Below are 22,486 nucleotides of genomic sequence, written 5' to 3'. Positions count from 1 at the left end.
TCCCAGTCTGCTCTCTCTTGTCAGTATTTTCAGGTTTTCTACATCTGCATGCTTGGCATCTAGGCACCGTCACTGTAGCCAGGGAATAACGGTAATGTCACGGTGGCAGCAGTTTCTAGCTTTATATAGTATAGTTGTGATATGAGTCTTAACGGCTCGTTTAAAGGCACAGTTTCTGATTAAGGACTGCGAGCATTTCTCTTTTAATTGAGCATTTTGATACAATCACAGTATTTATGTATCACCTATACCTGCTTTATAATTTTTTTTAAAGAAATCTGACTTTTAATAATGTAGCACCTTTAGTTTATAGTAAATGGTAAATGGATTGCACTTGTAAAGCACTTTTCTAGTCTTCCAACCACTCAAAGCTCTTTAACACTACATGTGACATTCACGCATTCACACACACAGTCACACACTGGTGGCTGAGGCTACCGTACACATAGTCACACACTGGTGGCTGAGGCTACCGTACAAGCTCTCATACACCGATGAAACTGCCATCAGGAGCAATTTGGGGTTCAGTATCTTGCCCAAGGGAGTAATATAAGGTGACCTTGAGACCTCAACTCACTGTAACTTCAGAAAACACAAAGTAAGGAAACATCTTCACTAGTTTCACAACACATACACAACATTTAGGATAAATAGACTCCTGCAAATAGAGAAAACACAAGTAGTAGCATAGATGAAAACAACCATAAATAGGACACACTAAAAAGGGATGAATATGGCTGAGACACAGTTGTTGTTGCTGCCAATTTGACTCATAAAGATATTGAGTGGGGTCGANTCACTAGTTTCACAACACATACACAACATTTAGGATAAATAGACTCCTGCAAATAGAGAAAACACAAGTAGTAGCATAGATGAAAACATAAATCATAAATAGGACACACTAAAAAGGGATGAATGTGGCTGAGACACAGTTGTTGTTGCTGCCAATTTGACTCATAAAGATATTGAGTGGGGTTGAAAATAAGCTGAAATCATATTTTTTTTATGTTATTTAATTTAATTTTTATTTAATTTCGTTTTTTATTTATTTATTTATTATTTTGTGGGACAAGAAGTGTGTGCTACTTTGAGTGTTGCATATTTCAGATTTGCTACTCCCTGTTTTAATGGCTGCATGTTGAGCGCTTTATTTTGAAGGGTAGACACCAAACTTCCGGTACCGCTCTAGCTTTTTCCGGCTAGCTTGCCGTTAGCTCCGCGTAGGCCGAGATTGTCCTGCCAATCTGTCCAATCAGAGTTTACTGACAGGGTGGAAGTTGGTGGTCGCTACGTCCTCATACAAAACCGTGTGTCAGTCAACGTTGTGGCGTGGAGACTCTGCGAACAACCCGACAACTTTAGCTAACTTTCTTTTAGTGACGAAGAAGTTTTTGCGGCACGGACACAATGTCCCCCAACGGTTGGAGGTGAATGGAGTGACACGGTATGTGAAAATAACCTCACATTGTACCTTTGTGCTCGGCTACAGTTGTGTCCGACACTGCTGTGATCCATGAATGGCAACACCGACTACCGCTTCTGCTTCGTGTAATATTTCTAGCATGCCACGCAGGCAGCTAACTTCTCCAAAGACAAGAAAACTTTGCCCACAGCTCAGAAGTGGCCCACACAGTATGATACTTTGACGTTTTGTATGTTTTCGCGTGGATTTCCTTTTTTAAAAAAGCCGAGAATGATGAAGGTGAGGAGATACTTGAGGGGGAGTGGGAGGGTACTCGCGTTTGTGTTCATAGCCTCTGTCATTTGGCTGCTGCTCGACATGGCAGCACTCAAGTTATCAATAAACGATGTGAACAGTCAGCTGCTGAAGGAGAGGGTGATAAGAGAGAGGGAGATTTTTAAACAGCAGCAGTTCAGGGTTACCCAGGGGATGAGAAGGGGGTTCAAGCACCCAGTTCAGAGGGTGGACTTTGATGTTACACATGCTGGGAAAGGACCACTTAGCTCAAGCGTCAAACTGGCCCAAGTGTACAGACATGGAGGTAAGATACAGAATCAAATTTTAGAGGATAACAAAGTGGACTCTTTTCATAACCAAGGAGATGACCACCCTAAACCTGCTGCTAATGAACATAAAGATGGACCTGCCTTACAGCATGTCACACCAAAGCAGGATGTTCCTGCACAGAAAAAAGCCGTAAACCTGGATGTGAATGGGACAAAAGTAGAGAAAAGTAGAGCTATGGATGGCTCTATTAAAGTGGTGTTACCTGTAGTAGTGCTGAATGCAACCCTAGTGCCTCCTGGTGCTCAGGAAAACAAACATGCTCCCCTGCCACCCGTCAAAACTGGAGACATTGTACAAAACGCTCAGGACAAAGCTGATTCAAAAGGCAAGGATGACCCTGAGACCAAGACTGGGACAAAAGTGAGTCAGCTTCCACACCCTGGTAACACAACATCTAAACCTCAAATCAAGGATGTAGAACAAAAGGTTTTAGGTAATAAAACAGAGGAGAAACATGACCTAAAGGCAGCGAAGGAAACCCCCAAACCTGCAATCAAGCTCCAAGTAGTAGAGGGCTCCAAGGATAACGCCACTGCCATCAGAAAACCAGGTGTCCACAAAGTGCTCGCTCTGGATGTGACGAACGCACCAAGAGATGCCAACGCAGTGGGCCAGTTTGGTCAGGCAGCAGTTGTGGCCTTTAATGAAGATATTGAAGTGAAGAAGAGATGGGACGAAGGCCATTTTAATGTCTACCTGAGCGACAAGATCCCGGTCGACCGTGCCATCCCAGACACCAGGCCTGATATGTGAGTCCTGTTCTGCATATTTTATCTCTCAAAGTGCTTTGACTACCAAACTGAGTTGCTTTTGCTGTGATGTTCCAGGTGTGCGCAGAACCTGGTCCATGATAACCTGCCCTCCACCAGTGTGATTTTCTGTTTTGTGGATGAAGTGTGGTCCACGCTGCTTCGCTCTGTGCACAGTGTGCTCAACAGATCGCCACCACACCTCCTCGAAGAGATCATTCTGGTGGATGATTTCAGCACCAAAGGTAATAATGCTTCACCGGTAGAGTGTGTTACCTTGAATGGGTCTCCTCAGGGGGACAAAAATTGACTACAGCAACAACTAGAGCACCAGAAAACTGATAAAAATGATAACACAGAGCACTAGGCTTTTATTATCAGACGTGTGTTATTCCTTCTGGCTGGTCTGCGGTGCACAGTGTGCCAAAAAGAGATATATTTACAGGCATTATGTGCAGAGATGTGCTCAAGTTGATACACTTGCTTGTTTATGGCCTAAAATTGAATATATTCAGTATTAATAATCACAATGTGTCTAATGATTAGGCATTATTTTTCTGACTATATTAATTGCTGCTGCCTGTTAATGCTTTAGTTACTTTATCATATTTTAATTAATGTACACTTGGTAAACATTGTGTGACTTAAGACCTCTCCCTGACACTTCTACTATGCTGTCAAAGTTAATGCATTGATAACGAGTTAAAGCAAATTCCTTTTAATGCCACTAATTTTTTAAGCGCGATTGACACATGCACCTTTTTATGATTATGACCCTCGGCCCACCCCGTAGTTTGGGAAACAGGGAAGCGATGCAGCAGTAACGTTGTGGATAGCAAGCAGAAACAAACTGTGAACAGAATTGGATAAAGAAAGTGGTTTTTGAATGGGAAGTTTAGTTTCAAAGCCAGATGGTTCTCTCAACAAGACCAAAGTTATTTTCATTGACAGTCAATGTAAATTGAGTTACCAGCAGAGCACGTCGAGCTGCTTAAAAAACGGGATGTTTAGTTAACCTTAACAAGTGTAACGTTACATTCAGATCAATATGTCCATCTGTTGTTGCTTGTTGGGCCTGAGTTTGCCATGATATGTTTTCAGCATATTTTCAAGCATGGATCACCTTTGAGGTTAATCTGGAGAATATTCTGGACAGCATATGTTATTGTTTTGGATTGTTGCAATAATAATAAACACACATTTGCATAAAGAAAGCATATTTGTCCACTCCCATGTCGATAAGAGTATTAAAAACTTAAAAAATATCCCTTTAAGGTACATTAATTTGCAATTAATCACGAGTTAACAAGGGACAATGCGATTAATCGCGATTAAACATTTTAATGGATTGACAGCCCTGGTATACTTATATAATACTTGTTTTTTATATACTTTTTTGTTTTTCAAAATTAGAGTCTTGCCAAAACTGGATTTTGTTTTTAGGCAAAATTGATAACAATATACAAAATGTTAGCATTATTATTATTTCACATAAACCCATACATTTCTTACTTTGAGAACACACATGCAGCGAAGTGTAGACCAGTGTAAGCTTCAATGAAGTTCATTAGTATTAAAAAATATAGCACAATTCTGGCATGTTGGAGATCTGGAGATGGTATAAAACAAACGTTACTAAAAACTATCCCGTATCTTACTATATAATGATGGAAACTCTGTCTGTGGGTGTGTCTGTTCCACGTTTTTCTCCTCACTGACTTGGTCAATCCATGTGAAATTTGGCACAGTGGTAGAGGGTCATGGGAGGATGCGAATGAAGCAATATTACATCAATTGGCCAAAGGTGGGCGCAAAAGCAACCAACTGAAATTGCAAACTTTGAATGGGCATATCTCATGCCTCGTATGTCGTAGAGACATGAAACTTTGCACAGAGATGCCTCTCCTCATGAGGAACAAATTTGCCTCAAGAACCCATAACTTCCGGTTATATAGATTTTCCGCCATTTTGAATTTTTTGAAAACCACCAACTGGGTGGCGCTATAACAACAGAAAATGCTTAAAAATGGCTAAAATGCGACCGATCGCTGTGGCTCCCCCTGTGGCTGAATGTTTGTTTGTTTTTTCTAATTTTTGGTATGACTAAGTCATGGTATGGTATGCTGTACATAATCATGGAAACTGTCAGTGTCATTCTGTCAGTCAGTCATTCTGTCTGTCCCACATTTTTCTACTCACTGACGTGGTCAATCTATGTGAAACTGCACATAGGCATTGAGGATTGGTATAGGTAGAAAGTGACAAAGCTACCAATGGGTATGGACTAGTTTGTAGCTATTTAAGACAAAGGAGTTGTGACAAAACACACTGAGCGAGACATTTTACAGCTGATGATAAACTTGACCGCACTCTCTGATGGACAAGCTATTTATTTATGACACTGTTTCAAAATTACTGTAAACAACAATATTTGGTATTTGTGTACTGCAGTTTGATGTCACTTATCAGCCGACTCATGTGCCAGTGCTGATGTGTCTTTGATAAGATGATCAGATCAGGGAGCCAATTTATGAGTCAGGCTCTATTTAATGCACCCAGAACAGCCCTCAGCTGTTTGACTGCTCGTGACATGTTGGAGCTTTTACGTAATACGCAGCAACTAACATTTTAATGCAAATTATTTCAGTTAATATGCCAATAGAAAGTGACTCCAAAAGCCCTTAGCTGTTATTAAAGATCTGCCCATTATTTGGTGTCTGGCTTTTCAAGCTGTATGCGCTTTTGTCTGCTGTCAGTGTTGTAAAATCATGTGTAATATTTTCTTCCAACAGACTATCTGAAGGAGCAGTTAGATACATACATGTCCCAGTTTCCCAAAGTACGAATCATCCGCCTGAAGGAGCGGCAGGGCCTGATCAGGGCCAGGCTGGCCGGAGCCGCTGTAGCCAAAGGTAACCTTTAATGTATAGTTTATATATATGCACATATGTAGAGAGGGGATGGAGGCATGGATGAAGGGTGTATACATGAGTGTGTCAAATCATGCGGTCAGACACAAGCATGTCCTTTGGGGAATGGCTAAATGTAATTGCTGCTCCTGTGTTTATTTGACATCTCCCAGTGAGTCATTTTCTCCCATTATCCAAACTGCAGCGTTGCTTCATAATTGTGTGCAAGTTTTGAAAGAACACTGCTGTAATTTGAGGTGTGTGTTGTCTTGCTGCACAGGATTATAACTGTATGGAGTATTGTATCATGCTCATCGATATGACATGGATAGAAGTACAGTTTAGAAAAATGACATACTGTTTATATAGGCCATGTTTATTCAGCACTGAGCTAATCAGATAAGCAGAAGCATGTAAACAGATCAAGTCTGGAGCTGTAAATGTCCTTTTAACACTCATGTAAAGTAAGTTAATCTTGGTTGAGGGATTATGATACTGTTTAATGGGGGGGTTAAAAAATGTTGTGGGTTTTAGATAATGTGATAAAAGAGCAACTTTTTGAGGTGAACATCCATTTGCTGTAAGTTAGAACAGCTTTTCTCAGTCAGTCAAAAATGCCCACATTGAGAGTCAAATCTTCGCTTTCTACTTTAATGAATAACATATTTGTCTACGATAAACTCTTCTCTGTTCGTGAAACCTGAGACAGATGCAGGCAAATGGATTTTAAATAGGTCAAAAGTACACAAAGTCTGTGACCCAGCCTCTGTATCTTGCAAAGCCAAACCGCTTGCGGATTTGATTCACCTCCATTTGCATCACAGCACATGTATTAGTAGACATGTGCATGCACTGACACATAAGAGTGAAAGTTCATCTATGGGATAATAGTCTCGTATCAAATGCAGCACTGAAACATTAGAGCAGGTCCTACTGAGTTGCACTGCACATTATTTACCAGTAGAAACCAACACAAACATGCACCTGCTCTCCTGGATATTTGCCATGTACTCCTTATGCGTGTTATTTACATATTTAAATGAGCAACTGCATTTCAGAGAGCTCTGGGCTGCTATGCAGGTTACACTGTTAAAATGTAGTTGTGGTTATTTGTTTAACCACAGCAGGATGTTTGCTTTGCTTTTACACACTGTAGGTGAGGTACTCACCTTCCTTGACTCCCACATTGAGTGTAACGTGGGCTGGCTGGAGCCGCTGCTTGAGAGAGTTTATCTGGATCGCAAGAAGGTGCCCTGCCCAGTTATTGAAGTCATCAGTGATAAGGACATGAGGTGACGCACTCAACAAGCAGTACATGTGATGTCATCATGTTTTCTACTGTATTATAGTGGGAAAAGTAATTCTGATGTTCTGTTCTGGCTCTTTCTCCTCAGTTATATGCTGGTTGACAACTTCCAAAGAGGTATTTTCAAATGGCCTTTGGTGTTTGGCTGGAGCGCACTGTCAGACGAGTACATTAAGAAGAACAACATGAGCATCTCAGATCCCATAAAGTACCTAAACAGTCCATTTTCATATTCATATTTTCATATGATTTTATATTACTTCTACTGCATTTTAATGTATTAATTTTCATCTTACAGATGTCCAGTTATGGCCGGAGGCCTGTTCTCCATAGACAAAAAATACTTCTATGAGCTTGGTGCCTATGATTCTGGCCTGGACGTATGGGGTGGGGAGAACATGGAGATTTCTTTTAAGGTATAACACACATCTAGTTGACCTTCCTAAGCCCCTTTTCACTCTTTGATCCAATAACAGTTGAGCAAGCACCCAGCAGAACCTTAGTCAGCTCTCCCCTTTCCTGTTACATTTATAGCCAAAATACATGAGGCAATGATGGGATGTGTCAAGTAGGGGGAGGGGAGCGAGGTTTTTTACCTGCTACACAGAGTCCGCTCTTGCAGCATGTAACTGCTGCCAGCTTCATTGTGTGTGAGTTTTGCCAAATGGTTATGGATGGTTTGGAAGCATGCAGACTATATTAATACATACTGAATTAATTAATGGGATCACTGATTTGATTTATGTATTTTAATTTGAAATGTAAAAGTACCCGCAAGGATGCACTGCTGCGTCACATTGCCTTTGGTACAATAAGGTATTCGTTATAATCACTTTTACACAGATTGTACTTGTTTTTTATTCAGTTGTATGTAGTTTCACCTGTTGAAGGAAAGCAGAGCCGCATGAAAGGGAAAAAAAAAAACTAGAACAGCCATGTAAAAATAGCATTGAGCAGCACCCATGGGATAAAGGGCAACTTCCGTGGTCAGTGCAGCAGCTTCAGTTGATTATAATGGTCACGCTCCGCTGCAGGCCTGCAGATGTCTTGTGCCATGTGTTTTGGCTGTGGGATATCCTATGTGTTAGGTGCGTCTCTGTTGAAAAGAAAACCAAATTGTGAAGATGGTTAAAAAATGTGGCTGGAGGGCATGTACAAGCGACACTCTACAAATAACTTAACATTATTCGCATCTTAAGTAAGCTGATGTTAGCAAAACACAAGCTAAGTAGCTAGCTAACGTAAAGCTACATCAAAAGGAGTTACCCTAATGTCACATCACTAACATCAGCCAGGTTTGCTTCCTCCTTATTTCTGTGATAACGATAAAGAGATTTGGAAGAAGACCAGTACTGTAGGTAGCACAGTGGTGTAGTGGTTAGCATTGACGCTTCACAGCAACCGGTGTCGCCAAGTGTCTTATTGTCAAGCTTATCCGACCCCACTCAGGGGAGTGGGACTTTGAATCAGTCAATTAATACAGGAATATTGTCAACAGGTGTTTGGAAACTCCCCTGAACATCTCTCACATGACTCACTGGTCCTGTATTTTGCCATTTGAACAGATCTGGATGTGTGGAGGGGAAATAGAGATTATCCCCTGCTCTCGAGTGGGACACATCTTCCGTGGACAGAATCCTTACAAGTTCCCCAAAGACAGGCAGAAGACAGTGGAGCGTAACCTGGCGAGGGTGGCAGAGGTCTGGCTGGACGAGTACAAGGACCTCTTCTACGGCCACGGCTACCACCACCTGCTGGATAAAAAGACCATTAACATCGGCAACCTCACCGAGCAGATCGAGCTGAGGAAGAGGCTCAAATGCAAGAGCTTCAAGTGGTACCTGGAGAACGTGTATCCAGAAATGAATGCTCCTTTAGCTAAAGCCGAAGGCCTGGTATGTACATGAATAAGCTTTGTTTGCATTTCACTAAAGGATCTTTTAAAAGTGAACGCTTGTTTGCTTTCCCTCTATGAAGCTATTGTTATCTCTGCTGAGAAGCTCTTAACAGAATCGGCTCAAACACAGACTGCGATTGTGCTCCTTTGGAACAAAGAATAGCTGACAGCTTTCTATCGGGATTCATTGACGGACAGCAACAAGGCTCATTGTCATGTGCGACTCGAATGAGCACCCAAATGTTTGCATTGCTGTTTTTTCTCTCCAGTAAAGTTCTTGTCATCTAATTTGTCCTTGTAGGTTTTTAATCGTGGTTTAAGAAAATGCCTCAGTCTGCAGAAAGGCTCCTTGTCGTTTGAGACGTGTGATCTCAGCAAGCAGGTGGGTATTTTATTTCACAGATTATTTGAAAATAAACAGCAAGTGTTTAGTTTTTCACAGGAAAAAATGCAGATAATGAGGAATTTTGGCCTTTGTTGTAATTATGGGTGGGGGCACAACAGAGATATATATCCAGGAATAGACCCAGATCAGGAGGAATGCAATCAAGTTCAAGACAGGAATGACGCCACAATAAACAAGGGTGGAGTCCAAGACGGGACCAGGCCTTTCTAAATGTGGTCTTTTTGGATTCAGAGCAGCCCCACTGAGCCATCCTTCAAAATCTGTCAGTTTTCATGGAGCATAATTACACCCTTGTCACCCTCCCGTCTCTCTCTCTCTCTCTCTCTCTCTCTCTCTCTCTCTCTCGTATTCAGAGTCAGCACTTTAATTACACCTGGATGAGGCACGTTCGCCAGCAAGATCTATGTGTCGCTCCCCACGGCAAGGGCGACGGCTTCATTTTACAATTATGTGACAACACCAAGCCCGAACACCGTTGGTTTCACAAATCCTCCAACTCCGCTCTGGTAGGTTGACTTTGGGCGTGCTGTTTGTTTTGGGTACTGTCTTTATTTTCCTTTCCATTCTCAGCTCTATCATTTTAGAGGCTCTCAGTCTCTGTATTTAAAACAACAGGACACGCCTGCTTCAAAAAGTTGCTCTCAGCTGGGAATTAATGAAGTACAATCAAAGAGTGCTCGGAGGCCAACGCTTTGTTTGCTAATCATGTTTCCTGTTTTGTCTTTGTGAAGGCGGAGCACCTCATAGCAGAGTACGTTTCCAACCACATGTGCCTGGAGGCGGGGCCTCAGGGCGACACTCTCCACCTCAATCCGTGTGAAACCAGAAACGCCTTCCAAAAGTGGCAGTTCACACACTACCACGCTTAGTGATGAGACTGAAACGTGTCAAACATGCACTATAGAGACCTTCAGTGGCCTCACACTACAGCACGGTCTGCGGTCCAGACTCAGCACACGACTGTCCGGAGGAGGTGGGAAGCGCTTTGGTGACAGTGACGTGTGGTGTAACGCACAGGGTGTGGGGATGTGCAATGCTTCTAATTCTCTTTGTATCATATCAGCATGGACTGACCTTGAGTTTTAAGTGCCAGAGGAAAGAGAGTGTCTTCTCTCTGTTTAGGAAGATTTGGACTGGAGTTTGCTAAAGGGATTCAGGTGAACGTCTGCGCAAGAACACTCCAAATTGAGAGCAACATATCGTCTCACTGCCAAAGATTAACTGTGCCTCTTAGATATGAAACGTAAAAAAGTGATTTTTCCTTTTTGTTTTTCTCTACTGGGACCGAATCATAAGTTAAATTGCATGTAATGTACATTGTATACATTTGTATTAAACATATCACATATTTTCGGTGAGACATCTATTGTAGGTGTCACATATTTTTACGTTTGAAGAGGCACATGGGTGAAACAGCTGCTTCAATGATTTTAAATGCTGCATAATTTAGGTGTAGGTGTTGTACAGACTGTCTCCTTTGTATGATTTTTTTTCTTGACACTAGAGGGAAGTGTTTGCTCGGAATATAAAATAAACCTGTGCTGTGATATCATGATTTTGTGGCCTGTTATCAAATACATTTTCTTAAGAAAATAAAAATAAAATGACAGATAAAGATTTAATACCATGTTTTTCTTTATTGTTTTTGTCCTTATCCACCAGTCATTGGGACATGTTAGTGTGTGTGTTCAGTAAATCACCTGAAAACACTGAAGCTCTAATACCAAACAGCGTCGTAGTTATTATAGGATTATAAAGCCCTGAGCGTCTTATTTGTGTAATCTGCTGCTCAAATACCTGCCTTACATAACAAGATGCTTTCATCCTCAGACAATCAAATGAAAAACATGAAGTACATCCTAGACGTGGGATGGTTTTTAGGCATTGCTCTTCAATCAGATGCTACACAGAAGATATAAATGTCACTCTTCATTTGAAAGATTTTATGAAACCTGGAGTTACATCAGAGATTTTCCAATACCATGTACAAGATTTTAGAACAAATAAATATGTAAACTGTAGATGTGCAATCAGTTTCCTGTATGCTCTTTTTTTGTGTTATGGCAGTTTTTTATTTTCCTTTAAAACCATCCTACAAATTCATAATCATGTGCTCAAATGCCTCTATCTTCTGGCGGGTGTTGCCTCTGCGGATCCTGCGATAGGACACGGTGCTGTATTTGGAGGAAGAGAGGTGGTTGAAGGATTTCTGGGAGCTGGCGCTGCCACCGGATTTCTTCGGCAGAGGCAGAGTGGAGTAGCCTGGATTGGGCTTTTGATGAAACCCCACGGGGACATGGAAGTTGTGGTCCTGCTCTGGCTTGTGGTCCACCTGAAGCTGCCTGTCACCTGGTATCTGGAGTTCAGCACTGGACATCTGCTCTGGGACGTCTGCTTCCCCTTTCATTCTTGTGTCACTCTCCTCATTGGTGATGTCAGAGGGTTCAAGGTTTGGTGTCACTTCTTTCTTCTCAGTTGGTAGATTTGCTAAAGAGAAAAGGAAGAGATAAATCTGTTTTGTATTCTGTAAACATCAGAGGTATGGACTCAAGTCACAAATTTGATGACTTTAGACTTGACATGACAAAATCCAAGAAGAGTGCAACTTGACTTGGACTGTAACACCAGTATCGCATGACTTCACTTGAACTTGAGCCTTTTGACTTGAAAAATACTCAAAACCTTCCCCAAACCCAAAGATCTTATTTAAAAGGTGTGCCTCATATCAATTAATTTACCTTAATTTTTTATTTCCTTTAGATGTAAAACACGGGGGAAATATTCAATATCACTTTAACCTTTTGAAACCAAATTGACTTGATTTCTTACCAAAACATGGGAAGAAGGCTATGAGCAACGAAAGAAGAAATGACCCCAAATAATTGCAAGAAATTAGTAAAAAGAGAAAATTTAAGACAAGAAAATTAGTTAAGAAAAAATAGAAAATTAAAAGCAATCAAACAAGGAAATGACCTGGAAAAGTGCTTAAAAATTACAATAATTCTATACCATAACTTTACGTAATAATGTTTTTTTACCTGTAATTTTCTAAATCTGTTATTTTCTTGCAATTTGTGGGACTTTTCTTACCAAGTTGCTCATTGTCTTTTTCCCCATGCTTTTTGAAAGGTATTGCACCAGTTTGCTCAGGGCTCAAAGGTTTAAATACTTGCAAAAGGTGTCTGAAAGCTGCTCAAGAAAAGTTTCAAAGGGTTAAAGGAAGAATAGTCTGGCATAAAAATCCTTACAAATTTGGGAGGATAAAGATATTTTGCCAATTTAAGATATGATAAATACAACAAGACAGGACAGAAAATTACAAAATTCATTCTGTTGTGCTATTCATTAGTAATGCTACATGGTATGAAGGTGCAGCATCAGAACTCCCTTATTTTACTAAGTTCAGTTGTCCTTGTTTTAATAAACTTGTTTTAACATATAAATACAAATTTTAGAAAGCATTCTTGATTTTTGTACATTTATTGTCTCTCTGTTGTTAAAATGACATTACATTTAGTCAAGCGCTCATTATGACTTTTTTAAGAATTGAAAATCAAAGTTGAGGACCCAAACACTTGACTTGGGACTTGTCAGTCTTGACTTGGAGCTTGACTTGAGACTTGAGTGCGAGGACTTGAATCTTACTTGTGACTTGCAAAACAATGACTTTGTCCCACCTCTGCTTAAAACCAAAAGAATACCCTCTTGATCAATCAATTTCCCTGCACAATAACAGGTGCAGGGTGGACGGGTGGCTTTGGGGTCTCCAGCCCTGAATGATTTAAAGCCCAGAAACAATGCTATTTCCTAAATACATCTAATATAACTGATTAATAAATGTTCCTCTGTTGCTCTCTATTCATTTAAGAGCACTGAAAACCACATTTACTTGCCATTGTTAGGGATCCTTGATTTGCAGTTAGAGCAGCCCAGATCATAATAGCATGGATTCAAATGAAGCATATTTGTCAACTAAACTTTTATTCTGTGAAGTCTACTCCAGCATAGTATAACAAAAACAGGTCCAAGATAAGTTATCTCTATAAACATATATCTGCATATGTATGCAGAATCTGTAGATGACAGGGAAAGATTCTGGTATCAGAAGTTTAGTATTGACCAGTCACATTTGAACAGCAGGTGAACAGTCTTTCTGGAGAGATGAAATGCATTAGCTGAAATGCAATCTCTGAACCCAGTGGATTTCATCTATTGGCTATTGACAAGTTTGCTTTTTATTAGCTTTTTAAAATTTATCTGCATTCATATGCAAATATTGGGTTATGGAGATGACCAGCGCACAGAGGAGGAAATCTTGATGTGGATATCTGGCTACACCTGATCAGCCAAGAATATTGGCCCTCACCTCCAGAAGCTTTATCATCATCAGACTGATAGCTTATGGGCCCCTATTTAATATAACCTACCTGACAAAATGCAGTATCATCAGACGATTTTTGCATCTGTTTAGGTGGCATGAGTAAAGTTAATCATCCTCAATAGCCTATTTATTGTGTTACGGTTTCAGAGTGATGGAGACAGTAGGACAGCAATTAGATAAAAAACAGGATGTAGGCTCCACAGGATGTTTTTTTTTCTTGGTAACTATCATTTTTCCCAAATGATGTACAGATTTTTAGGAATTCTATTATCTCAGATGTCTTGGATAAAAGCGTTCATATAGCTGCTGTAAATGGGAAAAAAATCTCTCTCAGACCCCCCTAGATTTGGGCAGAGCCCTGAAAGTTTACAACACCTGACTCCGCCCCTGATGGACTTTATCCCTTTCAGGTATAGTGGTCACTACAGTGGACAGCTATTTAGAAAGCCATTGGACATACATGGACATACACTGACATACACTGCCACCCACTGGCCAGGTGTTGTTAGTGTAACACAAATCCCTCAAAACCAAGATGGCTGACAGAATGCATGAAATGTTGTGCAGCTCAAGAATATCTTGCCAGTCCCTCTATAATAGGAGACCCTGGCAGGTAAATAAAATCTGGAAAAATCAAGTAACATCTAAGGAGTAATACAGTTGTTACATTTTTCAACTACAATTAATAGTATTCCTGCAACTTTGTTGTTCTTGAAAATACTTCATCTGCAGAGGAAGGAGTTGAATGATGGAGAGGTAGGTACAGAAGGGAGGAGTAGAAAGAGAGGGGAGAAGGTGAGGAGTCAGGAGCAAAGTTCAGTGTTTTGCATGGCATTGAACAGTATTAGAGTTTGTTAAAAAAAAAATGTGAACACACTAGTTTAACAGCATTAAAATATATTTGTATAGTTTCATGTGATATATATGTGGAAAAACACCTTGAAAAATGTCCTGCACTTACCTTTTTCTGCTGATATATTCTGCTGTGTTTGCATGTCAGCAGCTGGGCAGTTTCGTGATTCTCCACATGCACTCACAGACGTCTCTGGAGTTATAGCCTGTGCCCCTGGATCTGCAGGATCTGACTGATCCTTAGGCTCAGTTTTAGGTCTCTGGAGCTCTTCCTCTTCTTGTTCAGTCACAGTAACCTGCTGAGTCATTTCTTCCTCCAACTCTGTGACTTCTTCCTCAATAATGGATTCTTCTTCTCCCCCTGTATCATCCTCATCAGCTGCCACACTGTTGACAAGATGCTCATGCTCATTGGCACCAAATCCGCAAGATGTGTTTGACTTTCTGTCCTGGTGAGCTTGCTCCTCATCACTGTAGAACACAGAGTCATCTCCCTCCTCCATTAGCCACACATCAGGTTCCTCTGGGGTCTGGAGAGCCTCTTGAGTGATCCCACCAATGATCTCCAGCACCTGGGATGCCAGTGCATCTTCGTCTATTGTGGGCCTCGGGTTCCTTGGAGGCATTGTGGTCGTCTCCATCTCCATCTGCCTGTTTTTCTTTCTCCTGTGATACTGAATATAGTCAAGCTTCAATGCGCTTAGTAGTTTTTTGCAAACTGAATTAAAGTTTAAGCAACTTCAGACTTCTCATCGTCACATCGTCTGCTCCAGTGTGTTACCAGAATACTACTTATCCTACATTGTCAGAGAGTGAAGACAGAATCCATCCTGCGCTTCAGTCAGCAGTGTCAGGTCAAGCTCTCTAGTGTGCTCTCTAGTGCTAGTACCATGTAATTCTGTGTGCGTGTTGAATCACAGAAGAACAGGGGTTTTGTTGAGGCCCCAACAAAGACTCTTTGTGACTCTGGCATCTGTATATGAAGTGATTGTACTCATTCTGTGATAATCTCTGCTGGGTGACCACCTTCATTCTGTTACGTCGTGAGTCTGGATTAACATTCTCCTATAGGTTTTTCTTCACTGTATTTCATCGATTGAGCCAACAGTGGTTTTGCACATGTGCAGAAGCTAAGCCCTGTTCATGTCTTGAGTTTTAAGTGAACATAAATACCATTGCATCTTAAGTAAAATGCTGATATAACAGTTTGGAAGCTTACAGCATTATCAACACACATCAGCACTGTTCGAGCTACAAAGAGGTATCACTCTCCAGTATTTCACAAAAATACAAAGAGTTGTAAAGATTTGTGGATTTTTCCTTCCCCATTACTCATGTCACGACCCCTTAGATTTATCCTGTGATGCTTTGGAGGGGCCTGACCCCTAGGTTGGAAGCCACAAGACTGAACTACATAACTGTGTATGAAGTAGTTTAAGATTGATCCACCTAAAAAAGCTACACCAGTAAAAACCCTGCTAACACGCTGATGCTTGATAGTGACAATCTAATAATGTGACATAGGACTAATTTTACAGCAGAACCACCTTTTTTTGCATCTTCAGCACCTTTTGCTGGTTGATAATACTTCTGTTCTTTTACTTAAATAGGATTTTGAATGCAGGACCTTTATTTTACGTGTTGTTTTAGTACCATTACTTAATTAAAGGATGTGAATTCTACGGAAGTCCTGAGGGGCAAGTGAGACAAAATATCTGGCGATCCATTGTCTAAGTCTGAGCTAAATTGTTTTCTCTGTCTGACAGTCTTTGTACATGGGGCACCCACTCCACCAGGTGAGCCAGTGGGCACCCAAAGAACTTCGTTTTTCATCGGTTATAACACATGAAAAAAAGTTTTGGTGACCTTTTTTATGTGTTTGTGCTCATTCTGGCCACAAGAGGCTGAAATGCACCACTACCCTATATTCTAAAAAGATACATATATTGTGTGCTAGCAAGTTGGCATGTGTTTAGAGTGCATGGAGAAATTAAAACTGGAAAAACTAAACCTGGAAAAGAGACGTGACAGCCTTCAGAACACAGGATAGGGTGCACTTCAGCCTCTTGTGGCTGAAAGGAGTATTACAACAAGAAACACAGAAATTATTCCGACAAAAAATAAAATGATAATAATAATGATGTAGCAAACTGTCAAACAACTCTCCCACCTGTTTCACCGATTTTATTTATTTATTGTAAGGAAAGTCAGACAAATTATCCTGGCAAAACCTTGACCTGTTCTTAAGTCATGAACACAATTTAGATCAGACACAGGAAATTGGTCAGCGTGTTTTTTTCTTACTGCATTTGCCTCTCAGTGCTTCCATGTAACACTGCATGCAAAACAATTTTTCATAATAATTCTTTTCATAAGAAGCACTGAACCATTTTATTTCCTGTTTCATAACACAAAACAGTAAAAAAAAGAGGTGGTGATCTTTTTTACAATGATTTCTCTCCACTCTTTCAGTTTTGCTACTTTAAAATAAAATCATTTTTGTGAATAGTTATCATCGAGTGAGGGAAAACAGTTTACTTTATTATAATGTGCTAATGTGATGATGCCCCTCTGTAGCTCTCTCTCTGCAGCAGTGACAGCAGCAGCAGCAGGAAACCAAAGAAGTGAGACTTTTTACAGGAAACGTGAGGTTTCTATTCTCAAGTGTTGTAGCTTTATATTTACAAGCTAGTGTGCATTACCCAAAATAATATTGTGTGTAAACCTTCATCATAAACAGAAATCCTCAATGTAGCTCACTCTGACGTAAGTGTGTAACTTTAGAATGAGTGTGTGTTATTATCTGGTGTCTAACAGAAAACACAGGAAGGGTTTGTAAGACTTCACAAGTTTATTACCATTTTTTAAAGCTTTTTTATACAGATTTTCCTGATTTGATATCAAAAAATAAATCATGACATTCTCCCAAAAAGCTGTATTTTCATGCTGCTGAAATTGAAAAAACACATTTAAGCACTTTCACAATGTACAAGAAACAGTGTCAGTGTTTCTGAACCAACACTGAAAGTTGTAGACGGCCTGAAAATAATGATGGAAATGAAAACGGTTAAGTAGTACCTCCTTTGCCCACATCCTGTTTTGAACTGAGCAGACATCTATACTGAGTAGAGCTTTGGTTTTGGTTTTCAGCACCTGAATGTGACAGAGGTACTCTTTAAATGTCTACCTGACCTGAAAAATGAATGGTTGTTGTGTGTTTTAGGTCACGAAGGTCTAAAAACTCAAGGTGCTACATGAATACAGCTACTGCAGTTCAGACTATTCTCATTAATGCTCATCCCACTATGATTATGGCATGGGAAAATGTCTGTTTTAATTCAAGCTAGTAGGATGCATAATCTCATCTATGTACATTACAATCTTGTTTGCATACATTCATTCAAACAGAGGAAGATTGTTTTCGTAATGCTTTTGTGCCGGCACCAGTCTGAGCCAAGCAGTGAGCCAGGCTCACCTCTGAGGCTGAGGACCTTCTTGGGTAAACTTTGACCTTGACAAATGCCAAGTGCCAACATGTCCATTGTCTCTGTGTTCCCATGAAGGCCAAAAGGGTTTACCCAACCTTAAGTGTGGGTATCATTATAGAGTCTTTTTCTTTCTGCAACAAAAGCATGTGAACAAGTCACTAAGTGTTTGTTCCCGTCTCCTCCTCTTCAACTGATCGCTGGAGTCCAGGAATTAACTTCAGGATGTGTTTACGAACGCTGCCTCTCCTGCTCTTACGGGGCAGGGTACCGAACAAGGAGGAGATCCTTGTTTCCTCCCAGGAAGGAGAGAGGGAGCTGCTGCTGCCAGCCAAACTGGAGCTGCTGGAGCGGCAGAGGGATTGGTGATGACGGCTGGAGCTGGAGGAGAACCTGCAGTCCTGTGAGGGGAAATCTCTGGAGAAGAAGCAGCCGTCATCCGTGGTGCTGGCTGCACTGCAGGGGCTGGGAGAGAACAGATCCCCAAACACACTGGCCTGGTCACTGTCATCTGTCATCACGCTCCTGTAGCTACTGTCACTAGAAAAACGCCGGCCACAGCGGCCTGAGGGGGAGCTCAGACTTACTGAGGAGCCCATTGAGAGGTGGAGGCTGCTGTTGTTCAAGTTACCTGAAAACACAACAGAGTCTCTGTTAGAGAAATGCTGCAGCTGGCGAGAAATTTGCAACAGGATGTTCGTCAGTCTGTGTTCATTTCTCTGGGGAACTCCTTTTATTTGATTTATTGGAGTTTACACTTGAATTCACAACATGAACAGTGCCGCTTTAGAAGCATGACAATGGCTGTGAGAAAGGAAGTGCTGTGGTCTGACAGCTGAGCAAAACCCTCTCACCTCGCACTAGCCGCTTTTCCTGTAATGAGAGGGCTTGCAGCTCCACCAACTTCTCATGAAGCGTTTGCTGTATGGGCAAGAAACAACATGGTTTAACTTCCAGTAAAATTCTTATAGCGTATACACTCATACATATGCTCTGATGAAAGCCTGAAAAGCTCAAAGTGAAATACTGCATAGTCCTTGTGTGGACATCTCTTCTATCAGCTCATACATTCAGAACATTTATCTACAGAGTATGAGAGCACACATTTCTACTGCTGTGTGGGTTTAGTTGTGAAATATTTGAGTATGACCTGATTCACACAGTAGGTCAGCCTGTAATTAACAACTGCGTGGCAGTTATGCTCTTTCATTACAAATAGCTGGGTTTGTGTGGTTAAGTAAAGTTGTCTGTAGGCTGCAACACAACCACAGAGCTGCTGTATCTCAACAACAAACATGGGCAGGGTTAAAGAGACACACCTTGAGCTGGTTCATCCTCTTCTCCAGCTCTATCTGCTTCACTATGTTTCCACATACAGTCTCCATCCTGAAATCACATAATAACACATAATTACACACACTTTCAACACCCTTCATTTGTACTGCTATGCAGCTGATTTATCCTCTGCTGTGCTTCGATGTACAACCAGTTTTAATTCATTTTACTCACTTTAGAGTGTTGGTTGATTCTTTAATCAGATCCAGGATCTGCTGATGAGACGACCCCTCAATGCTGACCCCGTTGATAGTGACAATAATGTCTCCTGCGATAAATGAGGAATCAAAAAACAGGAACTTGATCAATTACGAGAACTCACCATGGCTCTGCGTGGTATTATTGCATCAGTATGGGTGTGTGCGTGTATAAAAAAGTGATGTATCTGTCAATCTATGTGCACCAGAAAGGCATGATAAGGTCTGCCGGTTTCGTGTGTGTATGAAAGTCTGTGCAGGGCCTGTAAAGAAGGCGTAGGTGGTTCACCTGCGGTCAGGCCAGCACTCTCAGCAGCGCTTTCCTCCTGCACTTGGCGCACAAACGTGCACATCTCCACTGCAGAGCTGTCCTTCAGCTGCAGGCCATAGGTCTGCAACAAGAGACCATTTGTTAGGAAAACAATACCTTTCCACAAAAAGATCCTCTTAAACTTGAAGTGAGCATGAAAATTGCTCCAGAATCAGATATTAAAAGGGATTTTAACAATTCTAAAAGGTGATTACCTGAATTTCAAAACCAAATGTTTCATTGTCTTGTTTTTCCAGTACAATTGTGGTCCTTTGCAAAAAAAGAAAAGCAAAAAATACTTAATTTTTTCTGACTTTAATTGTCTTTTAATACAAAATCTATTGCAAAAACATAAAAAAATGCAATAAATTTGAAATGTAGGAAGGCTGAAGTTGAACTGCACATCAGATTTTGATGTATTTACCTTTGTGGGTCGGCGTAATCAACCAGTGAGTTGGTGCGGCTTGGTTTGGGCTGCAAAAGAAGAATTGCAGAGTTCCTCTTTAAAACAATATAATAAATTCATGGTTTAAACCTCTCCTGGAACTAAAGAGGTCAGTCACTGTTAGAACATGCTGATCCTACAGTGCTAAATAACTCAAAAGATTAAAATTGTTAAAAGGCTTTTAGGCCAGCTGCAGGGAGCTGCTGTACTTAGTTGGTGGTAAATCAGTAAACTGCTTCTCATTATAAAACAGTACTGTGTGAGAAAAATCTCAGCTCCAATCAAGTTTCTATGACAGAGTTTGCAGAAGTGTGTGTGTTTACATGTTATTTTCCAAATATATGTCAACTTGGCTTATTGTCTCACCTTGCAAACTTTGGGCAGAGAGCCTGTGTTGTGCCGGTGTCGATCATTGTTTCCCCTCAGTGAGCGTCTGTACCACAGGGAGCATTTCTTCCTCAGAGTATTATCCAGAATGTAACTCTCTTGGCTGCCCTGGCGTGGAAGTCCATTGAAATTCATGGTGGACTGCATGGTAGAGTAGTCCTCAAAGCACCATCATGTCCTGCTGCAGCAGTTCTTCAGTGATTGTGTGGCCCTGCCCCGCTGTGCAGCCAAAATGTGTCAAAGCGGAAATCCACGTCATGTGATGGTTGTGGTGGACCCGCATCTGCATCACATACCTAATTTCCTGTTCGCCTCTTTTGACTTCTTTCTTGAGAAGGGATGGTCTGCTGTTTTGAGAAGCAAAGGCCGGAGTTTTTCTCTTTTTATTCCCCCTCAAACAGTCCCTTTCCCTTTTTGCAGTCTAAGCGATTCGATTTATGGTCTGTCAGAAATCAGTAATGCATGAGAAACCGCCACCTCACGCCTCCACCGGCACCTGCTCCCAGCCTCTCTCACTCTCAGTTTCTCAATGGGCTTAGCCTCAGTCTAAGCCTGAGTCCTGTGTTCTGCCAAGCAGGGAGACTTGTCTTATGAGGACAGACAAAAGGCTGATTTAGCTCGGGGCCAGTGTCACGCTCCCCAAACAGACAGCATGGGTCATTGGATCGAAGGCATCAGACATGGTTGTGTTCAAAAGGGAGATCACACACACACAGGCCGGCAGCCGGGGAGACAATGGCTGATGGGTAAAGAAAACTAAACCACAGTGCACAAGCCTTCTCCCACCACCACACCCATGCCTACAAAAGGTGCACTGTTTAATCTACAGGGAGAGAGTATCATCTTTCACTGTGCACAGCAACTGCACTTCTTTGGTGACCAGAATATCAGAGAACATTGTCTTTTCTCTTTGAGCCTTCATACTGTATATATGAACCCTGTTGAAACACTCCTTTACGAGCAGATTGCCTCACAGCAATCCCCTCTGCTCCACTGACCCTCAGCACCGCCGTTGGCCAACCGACCACGGGACCGTCTGGAACACAGATATCCCATTTCACCAGGACATTGCAAATTTCTCTACACTGAAAGCATGCACGCTTCTTCTGCTTGAGGAAAGTGAGGAGGACAACAGAAAAGCATTGGATACACGATCATCAGTGATTTTGTAATAGAAAGAAAACAGAATGCAAATTTCTGCTCAAGTTTTAAGACTAGATTTATATTTTTTGAACAGTTTTCATGCATCTATATTAGCTGCCTATGTTTGAGTTAAAATGCTTTCTAAAGCAGATCAAGGGTTTATCTTCCAGTGTTACAGCCTGTAAATTTTGTCTTTCTGTTCTCATGAGCATCAATTTCTTAAAGAGTAACTTTGGTATTTTTCAACCCAGTCACAATTTTCCCATGTCCTTGTGTCTAAGTGACTAATGGAGACTATTTTTGAAATTGGTCCAGTATTGAGCGGGATCAAGCTGGAATGTAATGGCTTGTGGCACTTGTGCACCATCATTTATGTCCATTTAAAGTGCTTCTTTTTTCCACTATACAGAGAAGGACCTTTCTGTTAAAAAGTAAGATCTGTTTTGCTTAACCAGAAACAGCCTTGAAGTTGCCAAACGCACCAGACTCCATTCAAATAAATTTTAGCTTGTTTAGAGCCAGAATATTTTCACATCTAACTGGGTGAATTAAGGGTTTACTTCAACCAAACGAGAGCTGGTGATTATTAGAACAGTAAAAAGACTAACCAAGATGGTGTTTGTGAGTTCTGTTTTGTTTCTGTTGACTTTGA

At 41.1% G+C, this 22,486-nt stretch overlaps 3 protein-coding genes across 3 annotated transcripts; 1 reads left to right on the top strand and 2 right to left on the bottom strand.

Annotated features, from left to right (window-relative positions):
* Positions 1-1,928: 1,928 nt before the first annotated feature.
* On the top strand, positions 1,929-10,854 carry LOC126393201 (polypeptide N-acetylgalactosaminyltransferase 5). Its single transcript, XM_050049161.1, is given in 11 exon segments — positions 1,929-2,145; positions 2,148-2,781; positions 2,860-3,026; positions 5,574-5,693; positions 6,847-6,982; positions 7,085-7,204; positions 7,295-7,412; positions 8,562-8,891; positions 9,195-9,275; positions 9,653-9,805; positions 10,031-10,854. Coding segments are annotated over 11 exon segments (2,076 nt in total). The 5' UTR covers positions 1,929-2,066; the 3' UTR covers positions 10,169-10,854.
* A 199-nt stretch (positions 10,855-11,053) lies between these two features.
* LOC126393202 (uncharacterized) lies at positions 11,054-15,388 on the bottom strand. The gene is made up of 2 exons (XM_050049162.1): positions 14,642-15,388; positions 11,054-11,786 (listed from the first exon to the last, which is right to left on the bottom strand). Exons 1-2 carry the CDS (start codon positions 15,177-15,179, stop codon positions 11,392-11,394), a joined length of 933 nt encoding a protein of 310 aa, XP_049905119.1. The 5' UTR covers positions 15,180-15,388; the 3' UTR covers positions 11,054-11,391.
* A 1,986-nt stretch (positions 15,389-17,374) lies between these two features.
* cytip (cytohesin 1 interacting protein) lies at positions 17,375-21,104 on the bottom strand. Its single transcript, XM_050048824.1, has 8 exons — positions 20,671-21,104; positions 20,284-20,333; positions 20,075-20,129; positions 19,839-19,941; positions 19,527-19,620; positions 19,337-19,403; positions 18,872-18,938; positions 17,375-18,648 (listed from the first exon to the last, which is right to left on the bottom strand). Exons 1-8 carry the CDS (start codon positions 20,836-20,838, stop codon positions 18,179-18,181), a joined length of 1,074 nt encoding a protein of 357 aa, XP_049904781.1. The 5' UTR covers positions 20,839-21,104; the 3' UTR covers positions 17,375-18,178.
* Between the last annotated feature and the right edge of the window lie 1,382 nt (positions 21,105-22,486).

This window comes from Epinephelus moara, chromosome 7, assembly GCF_006386435.1.
Source record: "Epinephelus moara isolate mb chromosome 7, YSFRI_EMoa_1.0, whole genome shotgun sequence".
In the NCBI taxonomy this organism is placed as follows: domain Eukaryota; kingdom Metazoa; phylum Chordata; class Actinopteri; order Perciformes; family Serranidae; genus Epinephelus; species Epinephelus moara.
Note: the sequence above shows the minus strand (reverse complement) of the source record. Positions and strands in the feature narration are given on the sequence as shown.

Coding starts and splice junctions, on each gene's coding strand:
- LOC126393202 (XM_050049162.1), bottom strand. CDS start 15,179: ATGGAGATGGAGACGACCACAATGCCTCCAAGGAACCCGAGGCCCACA. Junction 11,787..14,641: donor GAATATATCAGCAGAAAAAG/GTAAGTGCAGGA, acceptor TTTTCTCTTTAG/CAAATCTACCAACTGAGAAG.
- cytip (XM_050048824.1), bottom strand. CDS start 20,838: ATGCAGTCCACCATGAATTTCAATGGACTTCCACGCCAGGGCAGCCAA. Junction 19,942..20,074: donor CATTTGGTTTTGAAATTCAG/GTAATCACCTTT, acceptor CTCTTGTTGCAG/ACCTATGGCCTGCAGCTGAA. Junction 19,404..19,526: donor GAATCAACCAACACTCTAAA/GTGAGTAAAATG, acceptor ATGTGATTTCAG/GATGGAGACTGTATGTGGAA.